This window comes from Paroedura picta, chromosome 4, assembly GCF_049243985.1.
Source record: "Paroedura picta isolate Pp20150507F chromosome 4, Ppicta_v3.0, whole genome shotgun sequence".
Lineage (NCBI taxonomy): Eukaryota > Metazoa > Chordata > Lepidosauria > Squamata > Gekkonidae > Paroedura > Paroedura picta.
The window spans coordinates 74,576,135-74,591,043 of NC_135372.1; the positions used below are offsets into that span (position 1 = coordinate 74,576,135).

General features: G+C 38.9%; 1 protein-coding gene and 1 long non-coding RNA gene across 5 annotated transcripts in view; one reads left to right on the forward strand and one right to left on the reverse strand.

Annotated features, from left to right (window-relative positions):
* CACHD1 (cache domain containing 1) overlaps nucleotides 1–14,909 on the reverse strand; it is a 168,099-nt gene that overhangs the window by 71,546 nt on the left and 81,644 nt on the right. For all 4 annotated transcript variants that reach the window (XM_077333463.1, XM_077333464.1, XM_077333466.1 and 1 more), the window contains 2 exons: nucleotides 14,706–14,854; nucleotides 4,432–4,538 (listed from right to left, as the gene is read on the reverse strand). In XM_077333463.1, the coding sequence (XP_077189578.1) occupies nucleotides 4,432–4,538; nucleotides 14,706–14,854 (256 nt within the window). The remainder of the gene's footprint in view (nucleotides 1–4,431; nucleotides 4,539–14,705; nucleotides 14,855–14,909) is intronic.
* LOC143835578 (uncharacterized) lies at nucleotides 4,565–14,710 on the forward strand. The gene is made up of 3 exons (XR_013230226.1): nucleotides 4,565–6,642; nucleotides 14,279–14,398; nucleotides 14,535–14,710. It is a non-coding gene; the product is annotated as an uncharacterized LOC143835578 (long non-coding RNA).

The window sequence follows — 14,909 nt, forward strand, 5'->3', positions numbered from 1 at the left end:
TTAAGAAGAGCTGTTTATTTATACCCCCTTTTCACTACCCGAAGGAGTCCCAAAGTGGCTTCCAATCACTTTCCCTTTCTCTTCCCATCACATACAGCCTCTGAGCTATGTGGGACTGAGAGTGCTCTAAGAGAAGTGCTCTGTGAGAACAGCCCTAAGAGAACTGTGACTGGACCAAGGTCACCCAGCTGGCTGCATGTGGAAGAGTGGTGAATAAAACCCGGTTCTTCAGATTAGAGTTCACCACACCGGCTTGATACAGTCTTTGCTCAGAATATTATCTCCAGTACATGCTAGCAGTTATTAATATGGGTGAGACAAAAAAGTTAAAGGTAGATGATTTCTTTTTTATTATGTTCACCCTTGTGAAAAACAGGCCATTATTTTGTAGCAATTGGGCAGAAGGAGATTTAAAAAGTTTCTTTCTATTAAGAGCAAGAGTCATACTTCGATCTGAATTGCTTTTGTCACATTGCATGTATTTGCATCATTATATGCTTAAGATACTCCTAAGATTGTATATAGTTAGTGTGAAAAGCCTCTGTAAATAGTTGCATCAAATGGGCTGCCAATTGGTTCTCATGACATTTTACCCTCATCCCACCCAGGGCTGCTTTCAAGGGAAAAGGTTTAAATGATAACATTCGATACAGAGCTAGTTAATAAAGAAAGTACAGAAAGTCAATCTATTGGTACATCTAGGCCAGATGCATTTGCTCTGTCTGGTCTGGCATTTCAAGGTCCTTCACAATCCTGTCACCCAAGTATCTTTAAGTGCTGAACCTTGAATGTTGCAAATGCAACACATGTGCGCTACCAGTAATCTTCCATGTTTTCAGTTTTGGAAGATCAACAGAAAGCAAAAAAAAAAAAAACCCAGGCCATAACAACCTCTGGCAAACATGCAAACTACACCTCCTAAATATTCCCACCTCCACCTCAGAGAATCAGTGCAGCCAGCAGCCAGATGGTACTATGGTATATAACAAAGCTGAATGCTGCTGATGTATTTAGAGAATATTAGTTTACAGACATTAATCTCTTTATGAAATCCTCATCTGAAGTACTGTCCAACTTTTGCAACTATGTATAGTTGTTCCAAATAGCAGCAAGGAGGGGGGAATCTAGTCTTGTAAAGTGAACACATGTATTCTGCAACCATAAAACACAGAAGAAATGTGGAGTTCTACAGTGCTAAATAGGTGTTGCCACTACTGGCACAGCATCCACAACCTTCAGAGGAGAACATACTGATTTTAATCATCTCCAATAATGTGTTTCTAACGTGTCTCCAATGTGTTACCTTGGGTACCGTGGCACCTGCCCACACCTTTTCTGGTACCTGCCAAGGGTTTTTAGGAAATGGATGGGGCCAAGTAGGGCTTTTGTCCAGCAAGGATTCTGACTGATTACTGGAAATTTGAGATTGGGCTTTGCAGAATTTAAAAAATGTTTTGGTAGCAGCTGCAGTCACAGCACAAGAGTCTATACTGGATGACTTAAATTAAACTGTGGCAATCATTTTATGGCTAGCTCTACCTCCTGCAGCAGCAATCTTGTAGCACCCATTTTGTTCCTGCACCTACCATGCCATGTAAAAATTCAAAATGTGACCACAGGCTCAAAAAAAGCTGGAAACCCTTGGTTTATAATGTGGTGGAGGTGCTTCTCTCTCTGCAGCCAATGGCACTCCAAATAAGACGTGACATATATTAATGTATATAATTATGTTTCCTTTTAGTACATTTTTATGCTTTATGTTCTATATATTAATTAATTCCAAAATGCTTTGTATCTAGAAAGTGTCATCCACAAAAGCTAAATATTGTCATTTTCAAATCCCCTTTGACGTTTTATAAAACTGCACAAATTGTCCCTGTTATGCCCTTCACACTTTTAAGGTAATTTGTAGTTACCAAGTGCTAGTAATGATTTTGTCCATGATTCTGCAAACCTTAAATTTCGTTTCAGTTTTGACAGGACTTCATCAAAGCTTCACATATTTAGCATATTACCCTTGTAAATATATACATCCAAATATCTAGCCATATTATTTATTTATTTATTTATTTGATTTATAGCCTGCCACTCACAGCCAAGAAGGATCATGACAGATTACACATTCAAAACCCCACAATAAAACCCGATAAAATGAAATTATCCCTTCCTGGTTGCAAAAATAACCTCTCTCCCCCTCTACTCCACAACTTCCCAACTCCCCCGCAAGTTGTTAGATTGCTTGCATTTGAAAAGATGTGTGCCAAATGCTGAATATCTGCAACTAGCCCATAAGCATCTTGAGTGATGAGGAGGAAAGATTGCCTGGTCCAAGTTTGCATTCTCCAAGTGCTGCGCATCTTAGAAGTGAGGTGGCTCCTTCCACATGAAGGTTTTGATCCCCCTTTGCCAGTTTTAACTCCACAGAATGGGAGCCTTAGAATGACAATATTTTGAAATGATTGGTTAGTTTTATCTATGAATGCAAGTTATTGCTCAGCTTGTATTTTTGTTGGACCTCGCACATATGGATACGTAAGGTCTGAGGCTTGAAGGCCTGCTGCCAGCCAGAGTAAGCAACACCGGCCAAGATGGACCATTAGGCCAACTCTTTATAAGGCAGCTTCATGTGTTGACAGATTTATATGGACAATATTGCTGGGCTTTGAAGAAATCTACAGGCTAATTGTACAAGAAACATGAGAAGTATGTGCTCGCTTAACCTATATGGCAGCGTATCTACAAAGACTGCCCTCTTAACAAGCCTCATATAGGCATCCGGCATAAAATTACCATTGAAAAGCTCAGTGCAGTTTTATACTAACATCAGTTAGCGTGTATTTCTTGAACCAAATAGAAGCTTGACAAATGCAGCTTTAAGTTAAAAGGTAGCTACCTTGCAGCACCTTTTGTCAGTCTCTGGTGAGTATGAAACTTGTTCCCAAACTGGTTTTGCTATAGACATGAGAGGATATTAAAGTACAGGAAAGCATTTGAGAGATTAAAAGGCTTGGAATGAGGAAACGTAGAGCCCCATAAGCACATCTCTTAGGGTTTGTAGGAGGGAAGAAAGTAAAAAATCTCTGCAGGGAATTCTTGCAGCTTTAGTAGACTGAAAATAAAAGTGCACCTGAAAGGATGGGGGGGGGTATTTTTTCAGCTGAAGTAGTCCCTGCTTATCTCACTGACGATTGTATGCTGTGGTCATAGAAAAATAAGCACAGGGTTATGGCAAAATTGGCAACTCTCCCTAGGGAAGGCAGCAGTGAACTAACTAGCTCAAGGGAAAGAAATATCAGAACTTTCTGAAGATGAAGATAAGAAAAGATATTGAAGCTGTTCTCAATTGTGCAAATCTATTTGAATTTCAGGAACAATCCAGCTGGTTTTGTTTTTTTAATTCTAGACCTGGTTTTCTATGGATTTATTGTCTAACAAAACAAATCAGTAATGATAAGTAGCTTTATAAACTAATTTAAGGGGGTGGGTTCATAATGCAAATACTGCTTCCCTTCTGTCCCTCCTGAAACACATCTTATTTTCATGCTTTCAACCTTCCTCAGTCTGTCAATATTTTTCACCTTTTGCTTTAGCAAGAGAACAAGAGCTTTAAAAAATCCCTGTAGTATTTTTATGCTGCTTATCTCTCCCATGAAACCTACATCTGCTTACATAAATTTCCTGACCAATCAATTTCAATGAATAAAACAACAACAAAAAAGTACTCCGGGATTGGCTATTGTTGGCTCCAGACTGAGAGCCATGGCCCAAGGGCTTGCACCTCCAGCTTAAATAAACCAGCACAGACCATACATTTAAAACATCATGCATCATATAAATGATAAGAGGAATGCTTCTGCACTGTTTTAAAGGTTAAAGCCAAATTTGTTCTTCAACAGGATGCTCAAAAGCAACACTAACTACCCAAAGGTGAAATCTCTTGAGGAAAAAGATTTCACAGCTTCAGGCAGTATCCACACCTCCAACTCTAAGTGTTCCAAGCAAATAGGTCACTTCTCAAGATGGAAATTCTCAAGCAAATCAATGAAAGGAAATGTTGGAGGGCATCTTCAAATATTGTTAATACTGACTGTGGCAGAAGAACCCATGCATTATACAAACTGTACAAAGATCAAAGAGGTATCTCAGTTTCAAGACAGTAACTGCTGAGAGCAGACAGTACTGATGTCAAGGCAGACAGAGATATGGAAAACAAATGAAACCTGTTATCAGCCACAACAAATATGTACATGACATATGGGAATAAATAAAGGATATAAATATAGCCCCTCTTATAGTGTAAGGATAATCTCCCACCCAATTAACCTGAGGTTTACATTTGTGCAGTAGTTTGAAGAATAAATAAAATTCAAGCATTATGGCAGTTGAACCTAATTTTCTGTTACATTCAACAAATACAAACAAATTACTTACCAGAATTTAAATCACGTCCAGGATTGAATGCTCTGCTATTCACAGTGGTTGACAACCTATCACAACTAATAGTCCTAGACACATTTGTGTTGAAATTTCCATCAAACCTGAAATGAAATCAATAGCAAGGTTAGCAAAGGAAATAGTTTACCATGAGGTAGATCCAAAGACATGTGCGTGGAAGGAAAACAGCTGCTAATATTGAACAAAGACTTGTGCAAAAGTTCTAGCATTGCTAAAATAGGTAGGTTCTACCTGCTGCAGGCATTATAGGCTCTGTGTGCAATAAAAAAAAGCTTGACCAACTTCAATTCCAGGATGTGGAGAAGATATTGGATGGAAGCAGTGATACAATTAGAAAGATCCCCTGTAATCCAGCATTATAGTTGTTAACAAGGCCAGTTGGTCTTGAATTATGGGAAGTAGTATTTTGTGGCTTCCTGCTGCTGCGGTAACATATGAAATGGACAACAGAATGATCTGGCCATGACAGAAACAGATAGATGTTACTATATTTTAAAATTTCAAGAGAAGACAGCTGGTTTTTTGTGCCCCACTTTTTCCTACCCAAAAGATTCTTAAACTGGTTTACAATCCCCTCCCCTTCCTCTCCCCACAACAGACACCTGTGAAATGAACAGAGCTCTAAGAACTGTGACTGGCCCAAGGTCAACCAGCTGGCTGTATATGGAGGAATGGGGAATCAAGCCCAGTTCTGCAGATCAGAGGCTGCCGATCCTAATCACTACACCAAGAATTTATACTGTCCAGACAACTGCTGTATTTTGTGCATGAGGCAACCTAACAGCAAAATTAAGCCAGAACTATAAATATTGTTATTTTAAGCAACTGACACAACTGTGGTCCAAACAAAACTACAGAAAAGGGGGAAACCGTACCTTCTTTTCAATTTCTTGTAAGAGAGGAAATTTAAGAAAATTAATATGATCAAAATTCATACCATTAATGACTGATTTGCATGTTCTGATATATTCTTAGGGTACAATCCAGCACATACATACTCAGAAGATCTACTGAGATTTGCATTACAATGATAATATCTATCATCACTACTAAGACGCACTGACATTGTGATGTAACTGCACAGGTTAAAGAAACGGTATATTCCATGCACACACAGTGATTTCTTTTATGAAGAAGAAAAGTTGGTTCTTATATGCTGCTTTTATCTACCCGAAGGAGTCTCAAAGCAGCTTACGATCGCCTTCCCTTTCCTCTCCCCACAACAGACACCCTGTGAGGTGGGTGAGGCTGAGAGAGTCCTGATATTCCTGCTTTGTCAGAACAGCTTTATCTGTGCTGTGGCAAGCCCAAGGTCATCCAGCTGGCTGCATGTGGGTAAGTGCGAAATCAAACCCAGCTTGCCAGATTAGAAGTCTGCACTCCTAACCACTATACCAAGTATGATTGTATGTGCACTCTGAGCACTGGTTTTTGTATAAAAAAGAAGCAAGTTTTGGCATGTACTTGCTTAACATATACACTGAGTTGCTCCATCATGGTCACTGTTTCTAGCACCATTAAAAGACAAAGTAACTGAAGTTGTTAATTTTTCTTTAAAGAAACATTACAATTTGTTTCAAGTTAACAAAACTGAATTTCAAATTTTGTTTCAAATTATGTTTAGCAGTCACATAGGATTCAAACACAGTACGAAATATTACACGAAACAATGCCACAATTTATCCTTTAACTTCAGAAAAAATGTTATTCTGGTAAGCAGTTCCTACAATTAGGAATGATAAAAATCTTATCTTAAATTTAAGGTTAAAGAAAACCCATGCCCATTTCTGTTACCCTTCTTTTCCCTTTCCTTTTTCTACATTATATATTTTTTAAAATCTTCCTTCTGGATTCCCTTTAATGAACAACTGATCGAAACTGCATCCCGAGGGAGAAAACAGAACTGTGACTCCCACTTTGATCTCTTCCCCATGGAGAAATTCGCTCCCTGCCTAGCTTGCAAGATGTTCACTTGATTGACGTTTGCTCTGATGTGCAAACTGCTTTGAACTTCAGACATTTAATTCCCATCAGGCAGCAGTCATTTTTATTCTCCTTCAACAGGATTTACAAGCAGAAGATCAGCAAATGTAAAAGATAAAATAAATTTGCAGAAGCTTTGAATCTTACATCAAAACAGTGTTCAAGTAAGCTCCAATTGGACTGCATTCAGCTTCTATTCACAAGGTAAATCAACTGCTCCTATATAGCTTCAGTTTTGGAAAATGTGTATACAAAAATGACATTCATCGACTGGGGTTTGGGTTATTGTATTAAGACCCACCAATGTTTTCCTAATCTTTGCATAGATTGCTGTAAAAATAGTTTGATTTTTTTTTACCCTGGGTAAATTCAGCTATGTGTCAAATTCATTCCAAATTCATTATTTCTGCTAAATTGCTACAGCCAGCAAATAATATTCTTGTAATCAATATTTTATTTACATACTGAGGCATTGAAATCTTAACACAGACAGTATTTTTAAGCAGTGGATTCATTAACTAATCTAATAATGGAAGCCTGATTCAGAACACCATTAAAGAATGTGCCAATTTTAAAGGCACATAATAAATTTCACTAATAATTTCATTATTTTGGGATAAAAAGGGCTGCTATTAATATGGTATTACAGTAATATGAATCTACCAAGTATGATTGTACAATCTTCCTGAGTTATTGCCTTCTTGAATTATTATTACTATTGAATTTATTATTATTATTATTATTGTTATTGTTATAATTATCTGGAGAATATGGAGGCTTAGACAGGAGTTCTGATAAAAGGGAGGTCTGTTTATTTATTTCACTTATTTCTATCATAGGACTCAAAGGAATACTGACTAAAGTTTTCCATATCTTTCTCATCCAGGCACTGACTGAACACATGTTTTCAGCTTCAATAAGAGTACTGTTTCATGTGGCTAGGATGCTGGATTAAAATCTGGGAGATCTAGGTTAAAATCCCTATTCTGATTTGGAGACTGACCTTAAGCCAGCCACAGTTTCTGAGCCTAACCTCTCTTGCAGGGCTGTTGCAAAGACAACAGGGATGAGAGAAAAACCATGTATACTGCTTCAAGCTCTCAGAAGGAAGCAAGGCGTACACATTCACTATTTCAGTAGCTGCCAGCCTGTGTACCATGGGCCCTGAGGGGACCACAGAATTATTTACATCTGGCATTCCCTTCTTGTTTTGTCAGGTGTTCCTTCCTTCTTGTGCTATGTTTTAATTGTTATTTTGTAAGTGTATTTTAGCTGCAGTATTAACTGATTTAATGGTGTATTTTTGTTTGGTTTTAATAATTTTAAAGATATGTTTGCTTTTAATCTGCAAATGAAATAAATAAATCCAAGTGCTAAAGGCCATAGGTGGAGGGATCAACCATTAATACCCTGATCATGCCTGGATTCAGCACAGTTGAGAATTCTACACAAATAACATTTTGTATTGATCTTTATTTATGTTAGATTCTTATCCACACACTCCACCCTTAACCATTTCCTACCTCTGAAGATGCCAGCCACAGTTACTGGTGAAACGCCAGGGACTAAAACTACCAGACCACAGCCACACAGCCTGGAAAACCCACAACAACCAGTTAGATTTTTATCCTTGTCACTCCTTTGGGAGCCAACTCACCACTGAAAAGCAGGGTTAAAATAAAAATAAATAAGCATCCACCAATTGTTCTGTCAAGGGCTGAAAACTCATTGAGCATCCAAGCAAATTCTCATGAGTTCCAGATAATTGTGTTAGCAAAGGGCAACTACACTACTAACTCACAAGTATAGAAACCTATGAATTTTTAATACCATGTCAAATAATTGATCTGTACTCTTCACCACTTCTAACTACTCCACAACATTAGCTTTCACACTAGATACAGGGTTAGACAGAATGATGTAAAATTATACCCATCACATAAAGCATTAAATGGATGAAAACTTAAAGGGATATTTTTTTCTTTGCTGACGTCCTTGTATGTTTTACTTAAACGTCTTTCTTGCCCATTTATACACATAATCCTCCCCCATGTTTAGCAAAGAGTTTGTATAATATACGCACCCAGCACAGGGTAGTGGTTACAGCATTGGAAAGGACATGAGAGACCTGAGTTCAAATCCTTGCTTCACCAAGGAAGTTTGCTGGGTAGCCTGGGGACAACAGTCTGTCAGCCTAACCCATTATTCAGGGTGGTTGTTGTGAAGATGAAACAGGGATAACAGTGCTGTAACTTCTTAGCTTTCTTTTTTTTTCTGAAGGGGGGAGAACATATATTAAGAAATCCTAAGCCTTATGTATTATAACTTTCTTATAACTTTCTAAATCTATTTTACTATCACTGTATATTGCTTAAATTTCATTGAGTTGAATCCAGTTTAGTACTCTTGCAATGTAACTCCAGTTGAGCAATTTGAAAGATCAGAAAAGGAATCCCTTTATCTCCCAACTTAATGGCCTATGAGAGGATAGGCAAACAAAAGAAAAGGCTGTGATAATGGCTGAACTGCAAGAGCAAATATTTAAGCAGCTATTTGAAGAGCAGAGGCAGACCACTTCTAAAGGATTTGTATTCCTAAAGTAAATGATCTTCAAAATTTGATTTCTAGATTTACCCACGTAAATATTACATGTACAAAAGAGTGTCAAGTAATAAGTTAGAGTGATTTCTCCAGGGAGATAAGAGTTGTTTCAGGTATTTCCTTTTAAATCAACAGAAACAATTTCGGGGACAGCCGACAGATACCAAATAGCCACACAATGGGCATAAAAATACCAGCAACTAAATACTAATCAATCTACTAGCTATTAAATATTTAACAAGTACCTCTCAAAGAAAGTACTGAGGTTTTAAATGAACTTGTTTATGCCCACAGATATCCCTGTCCCATTGAGGAGCACATTCCACCAGGATCTTACCTCATGCTTCCTCAACCACACTGAAAAAACGTAAAGGTTGGCCAACATCTACTTCAGCAAATATTAAGCATCCTTTATGTTTTCCAGTGTAGTCCAAGAAAACCAAATGACTCAGAGTTTTGCTAACATCATCAAAAGACAAACAAAGTCTTGACAAATTGTTTTGGCAGAATAACTTTGGATTGACAAAATCAAAAGCAATATGTTTTTCATAACATGTTGCATGGAGATTTCATCTAAAGATCACTATTCTTCCAGCTTCATCTTTTATTTCCTACCAAACCCCGATACACAAATCCAGAAGAAAAACAAAGGGTAACATGAAAAGAAGCCTCAAACTGTATTATATTTATTCCTGTGTGGGAGGGAATGAAGGGAGTGTTCCATCCTGAAGTACAGCCTTCTTCTACTCAGTGGTAAACAACAATAAGAACATGAGCCAGACCCTCATTTCCTTCTGAAAGTAATGGAGGCAAAGTGATCTATGTTACTATCCTCCTTCCTTCACACACAGTCCTCAAGTTTCTATCCAATCATTCAAAAATAACAAAGAAGCATGTGGATTCACCTGTCTTGTTGACAAGCACTTGCAGTGCTACAGTGACAGCTCACAGAAATGGAACTATAAATCAACCTTTAGATGAAAATTGGGACCGACCAATTCCCACATTCATGGTATAGTCCATATTAGAGGCACTGAAATATGAGAGCACTGAAAATGGGCTCTATAACTGGTGTTTAATCAAGTCACTTGTGTCACAGTGTTGAGATGTCAATTAAAAACTATCAGTTCTTCAGGGCCACGCCTACCAAGAGTTTTCATAAATAAGAATTAAAAGTATAACTCACACTTTAGAGGGGGGAAACTAAGATTTCCAGACACAGAGAACAGCAAGTTGCAGTGTAGTAGTTAAGAGTGTTGGACTCTGATCTGAGCTAGGTAGCTCTCACATGGCAGGAAACTTACAGGCAGGGGCAGCTCTCACATGGCAGGGATCTGCAACCTCCAAGCCTCAGAGGGAAGTAGAAGGAGGAGGAGGTGGTCAGGGGTGGGTGATGAGAGGTGATTGGCCAGCTGCTGGACAGGCAAGCCAGTCAGAGGAGGAGGCACTCGGGGATGAGACAGCTGTCCTGAGTGGCTGTTAAGCGTTGAGTGGCACTTAAGCCATGAGACATGCTCTTCCTCCAAGGCCTTACTATCAAGTGGAACAGATGATTAACTTTACATTTCAAAAGTATACTTGGTTTTTGAAGGTAGAAGCTTAAAATAAATACTTTATCTCTAGTTGTAATATCATATCTTTACATAGTCATATTTGTTGTGTGTTTTAGGTAAGCACCTGCTCTTTGTTTCAAAGACTACTGTACTCTGTTTTAAAGTTTGTATTGTCTATTTGTTAAGAGATCTTAACACAAAGATTTTTCAATGAAAAGGATGAACCCTGCTAAGATTTAATTTAGTTTAAGAAAAGAAAATTACCACATTATAGTCGAGACATAGGTTTTCATGTATGAATGCCGAAACAAGCACTATAAATTGCAAAACTATGAAAGCCAAGATTTTGTTTTCCAAATCTCAATATTTTGTGAACAGGAGTTTATCAAAAACGATATCCCCCCCCCCCCAATATCGGTAGATCACATTATGTAATGTAGTAATCATAATTTTCAGGTTGGTTTACCTTATAAAAAATAAACATGAAAAATAATTTTCACTTCGTTAAAACAATAATCTAAAGGTGACCACAGATAAGGCAACATGATTTATCTATCAGTTTCCTTGCTTGTTACAAACACAACTTATCAACCTTTAATATAGACTGAAATGAACAAAAGAGACTGCTAGCATACCCATAACAACTGAAATTTGAAACAATATTCAAATGCCCCAAACTTCATCTGTATCTAATTTTTTATACAGAGATTTTTATATCTGTACTCCAAATTCCTCTGAATTCTTCCTGTCATTTACTTTGTCAGGAAGTTGAGAGAAGAAAGGGGTCGCTTTAGAGCACAAAAGTGTCTTTTTGACTGTTTATGCACTGGGAATTTAACTGCCTCAGCTACTGTGCAGGAGCACAAATTGGGGGCGGATCAAGCACACCGGGCCAAGTGCTCCCCCGTGTGGGTGCAGGAAGAGGTGGGGCAACCTGCCACAACTAAACCTCCAGCCCGGCATGAAACCTCCAGTGCATAAACGGTTTTTGAGAAGACTGATCTACTGTAATAACAATGATACTTTATTTTTAACATTCCAGTACTGCTCAAGGTAAGTAACATTTCATAAAACATCATATACAAAACTACAAAACTGTTTGCATGCCCTCCACTTATATTTCCAGACAGAGGGTTTTGGCATCAGGAGCCACCCAAGAAAACAGACGGGAAGGGCACCTGACGTAGGGCCTCCAATAATGACCAAAGTGGTTGGATAAATTCATATGGGAACAGGTGGCCCTTCAAGTATACTGGCCACAAGTTGTATAAGGTTTTAAAGGTCAATACCAGCACCTGTAATTAGGTCTGGAAGTAAAATGGCAGTCAGTGAGGATGGAACAAGGCTGGAGTGATATGATTCCTATGGCCTAGTGTTCTGGCTGCAGTATTGTATAACAACTGCAGCTTCTGGGAGTCTTATCTGGATTCAATATCATTCACTTGGCCACAGAATTCATACACTGATTGAGACAGCTGTTTCTGGAGGCTTTGTTCCTGAGAGGTATAGCTAGGTACTGATAACATACTGATCACACCCAACTCTAAAACTTCTGATGACCTCCAATGGCTGAATATAAATATTAAACAGCATCGGAGAAAACAAAGGAACACCATATGAAGCCTGTTTCTTCAGCAGCTTTAAGACCTGAACCCTGACCTACTCCACTCCTCTTTTAACCTCATTTATACCTTTGGATTGCTTGGTTTGTAGCTCTAAAAATTTGGGCATGCTTTATCAGTAGGTCTACATGATGAAGAATTATGCCCCACATTTACTTCCATTTTTGATGTCAACAGCTCTATGTGCTGACAGCACAGCAGTTTATATGCCAGAATACACAATAGAACTATCCTTTTCAAGAAATTATGTATTCCAGCCATTCACTGAAATAGATTGTGCATGGGATGGTGTTAGTGTGAATTGCACCATGTACATATTTAGGACTGCAGCATTAGTACTTTAAATATCTCTGAACTGTTTAAAATGGATTTCCTCAAGGCTCATACATTTCATAGACGTGTCAGTTTTAGGTGAGATAAGAATGCTCCTTGTCAGACCAGGTAAAAAAGCTCATGGGAGAGAGGGAGATTTCTGTGACTCAGTCTTGCTTTCAAAAAAGCTGGCTGGTTTTGTTGCTAGGAATGTCTTTTGCCACCTACATTTAATTTGAACATTATGCACCCTCCTAGAGTAGGCTGATAAGGCTGTATCCATCATTCTATAACTTCCCAGGTGAGATTACTGTAATGTGATAAAAGTGGAGCTTGCCTTGAAAATTATTTGGAAGTTTTTAGTGATGAAAAAACAGTTTGCTGGCAACCATAAGCACAAAAAGCCAATTTTGAAACAGCTACTTAAAGACTTGCTTCTGGGTTCAATTCAAAGTGCCAGCTCTTGGGTTTAAAGCTCTTTGTGACTTGGGACCCATGTACAGAAAGAGTGCTTCTTTGTCTATGAAGCTGTACAACTCACAATAGCCTTTCTAGCTATTACCCTCCATTTACTATGATTGTAACTAACTGATGAGATCTTATCCTTTCTTTATTTCAGTTTTGTTTCGGACAACCAGACTACCAAAGGACACATGGACAGCTTACTTTCACAGGACTACGACTTTTATCCCAGGGTTTTCTCAGACTGATTGTACCTGGTTTTATTGGGGCCAGTAGTAAAAGGGGAAACAGATCTGGCACTGCATTGATATATGCAGCCTATTTAAATTGCTAAGACCTTAATCTATATTTATTTTATATCTATGTTAAACTTAAAGGCATGGGACCTAGGCTTGGAGCAGCAGGACTATCCAAACTGGAGAGGTGGTCTTGCTCCAACCCAGATGAGTTGTGAAAGAATTTCTGCATAGAATTTGCCTGGAGCAATAGGAGGCACCTCCAGCCCTGCAGCCCTCGGCATGGCTCTGGAGGCTGGCACTCAGAGGCCCCATCACTCTTGGAGAGGGTGAGGAGAAGGGAATCGCTGCTGCCTCTGCTCACCACCTCCAGCCCCATTGAGGGCTCCAAAGCCGTCAGCGCAGCTATGGAAGATGGTCCCTGGAGGCCCCATCACTCTCGGTGGTCCAGGGAGGGAGGGGGAATCACTGCCACCTCCAGCTCCACCGAGAGCTCTGCGGCCCTCACTGTGGGTCTGGAGGGTGATGCCTGGAGTCCCCATCACTCTTGGGGAGATGGGGAGGGAGAAGGAATCACCACCACCTCTGCCCATCTCCTCCAGCCCTATCGTAGCTTCCGCAGCCCTTGCCAGGGCTCTGGTGGGTGGCGCCCGGAGGGCGGGCCAGCACTTTTGGAGGGTGAGGGAAGCCCCTCTCTCCCTTTTCCATGCACCTGCCACCTCCCCCCCCATCCCGCCCATTGCCCCGCTAGCACCTGCTGCATTTCAGGCTGCAGTGGGCTTTTTGGCTAGTAAATCAATAACATATTGATTTCTGAAAGCATTTCACTACTAAATACGCTGGTTCATAACCCAATGGAAACTGACAAATATAAATGTCAGAACTTTGCAAAACTAGGAAGTATAGAAACAGATTTCTTTCCAACTCACTCTCTCATGCTACCAGAATGGGAAGACTAGGATCTTTACAGCTTTGTTGATTTGAAATTCATGTCTTTACAATCCATTAACTTTGTAATAATTCACTGTTACAATTGTATTTTGTATGATCACAGATCTGAATGGTAACAGCGATAAGAACAGGCCATGTTATTTCTAACTTGGTGCAAAATAGGACAGGGAGAGTGAGGTTCGTACAGATGGAGAATATATGTCAAACTTCTCAAAAGTGCACTGTAAGTGTTAAATGTTAAAAGCTATATAATTAGTGACATTATCACTATCCTTTGAAGAAGTCTATGACAGCTAACACTTCATCTGTTTAATTAGGACATGTTCAGCTTCTAAATATAGTATGGTTTCATTTTTCAGCAAATTTGAAAACATTGGTAGAGCTTACTCACCAGGACTCAAATCATCTGCAATACAAAATAGCAACAAGGAACACTATCTCCATTGTTATCTCTCTTCAGCAAAGATAAAGAACAAATGAAAAAAAAACATTCTCTTCCACTTCCGGTGGGAAGGCCTTTAAATACTTACTCCATCATAGAAGGTGGAATGGTGCAGCAATCTTGAATTGCAGTCAATGGTGATGTCAAATGAGCAGTATATGATGCTTCCACTACATGCTTGTTTCGATTTACCACATCCAAATAACGATTAAATTTTTCCCGGATTTTTTTTGCTAGCTGGAAAATGTAAAGAAAATAAATAAAGTCAAAAATGCTTCTCAGCATACATATT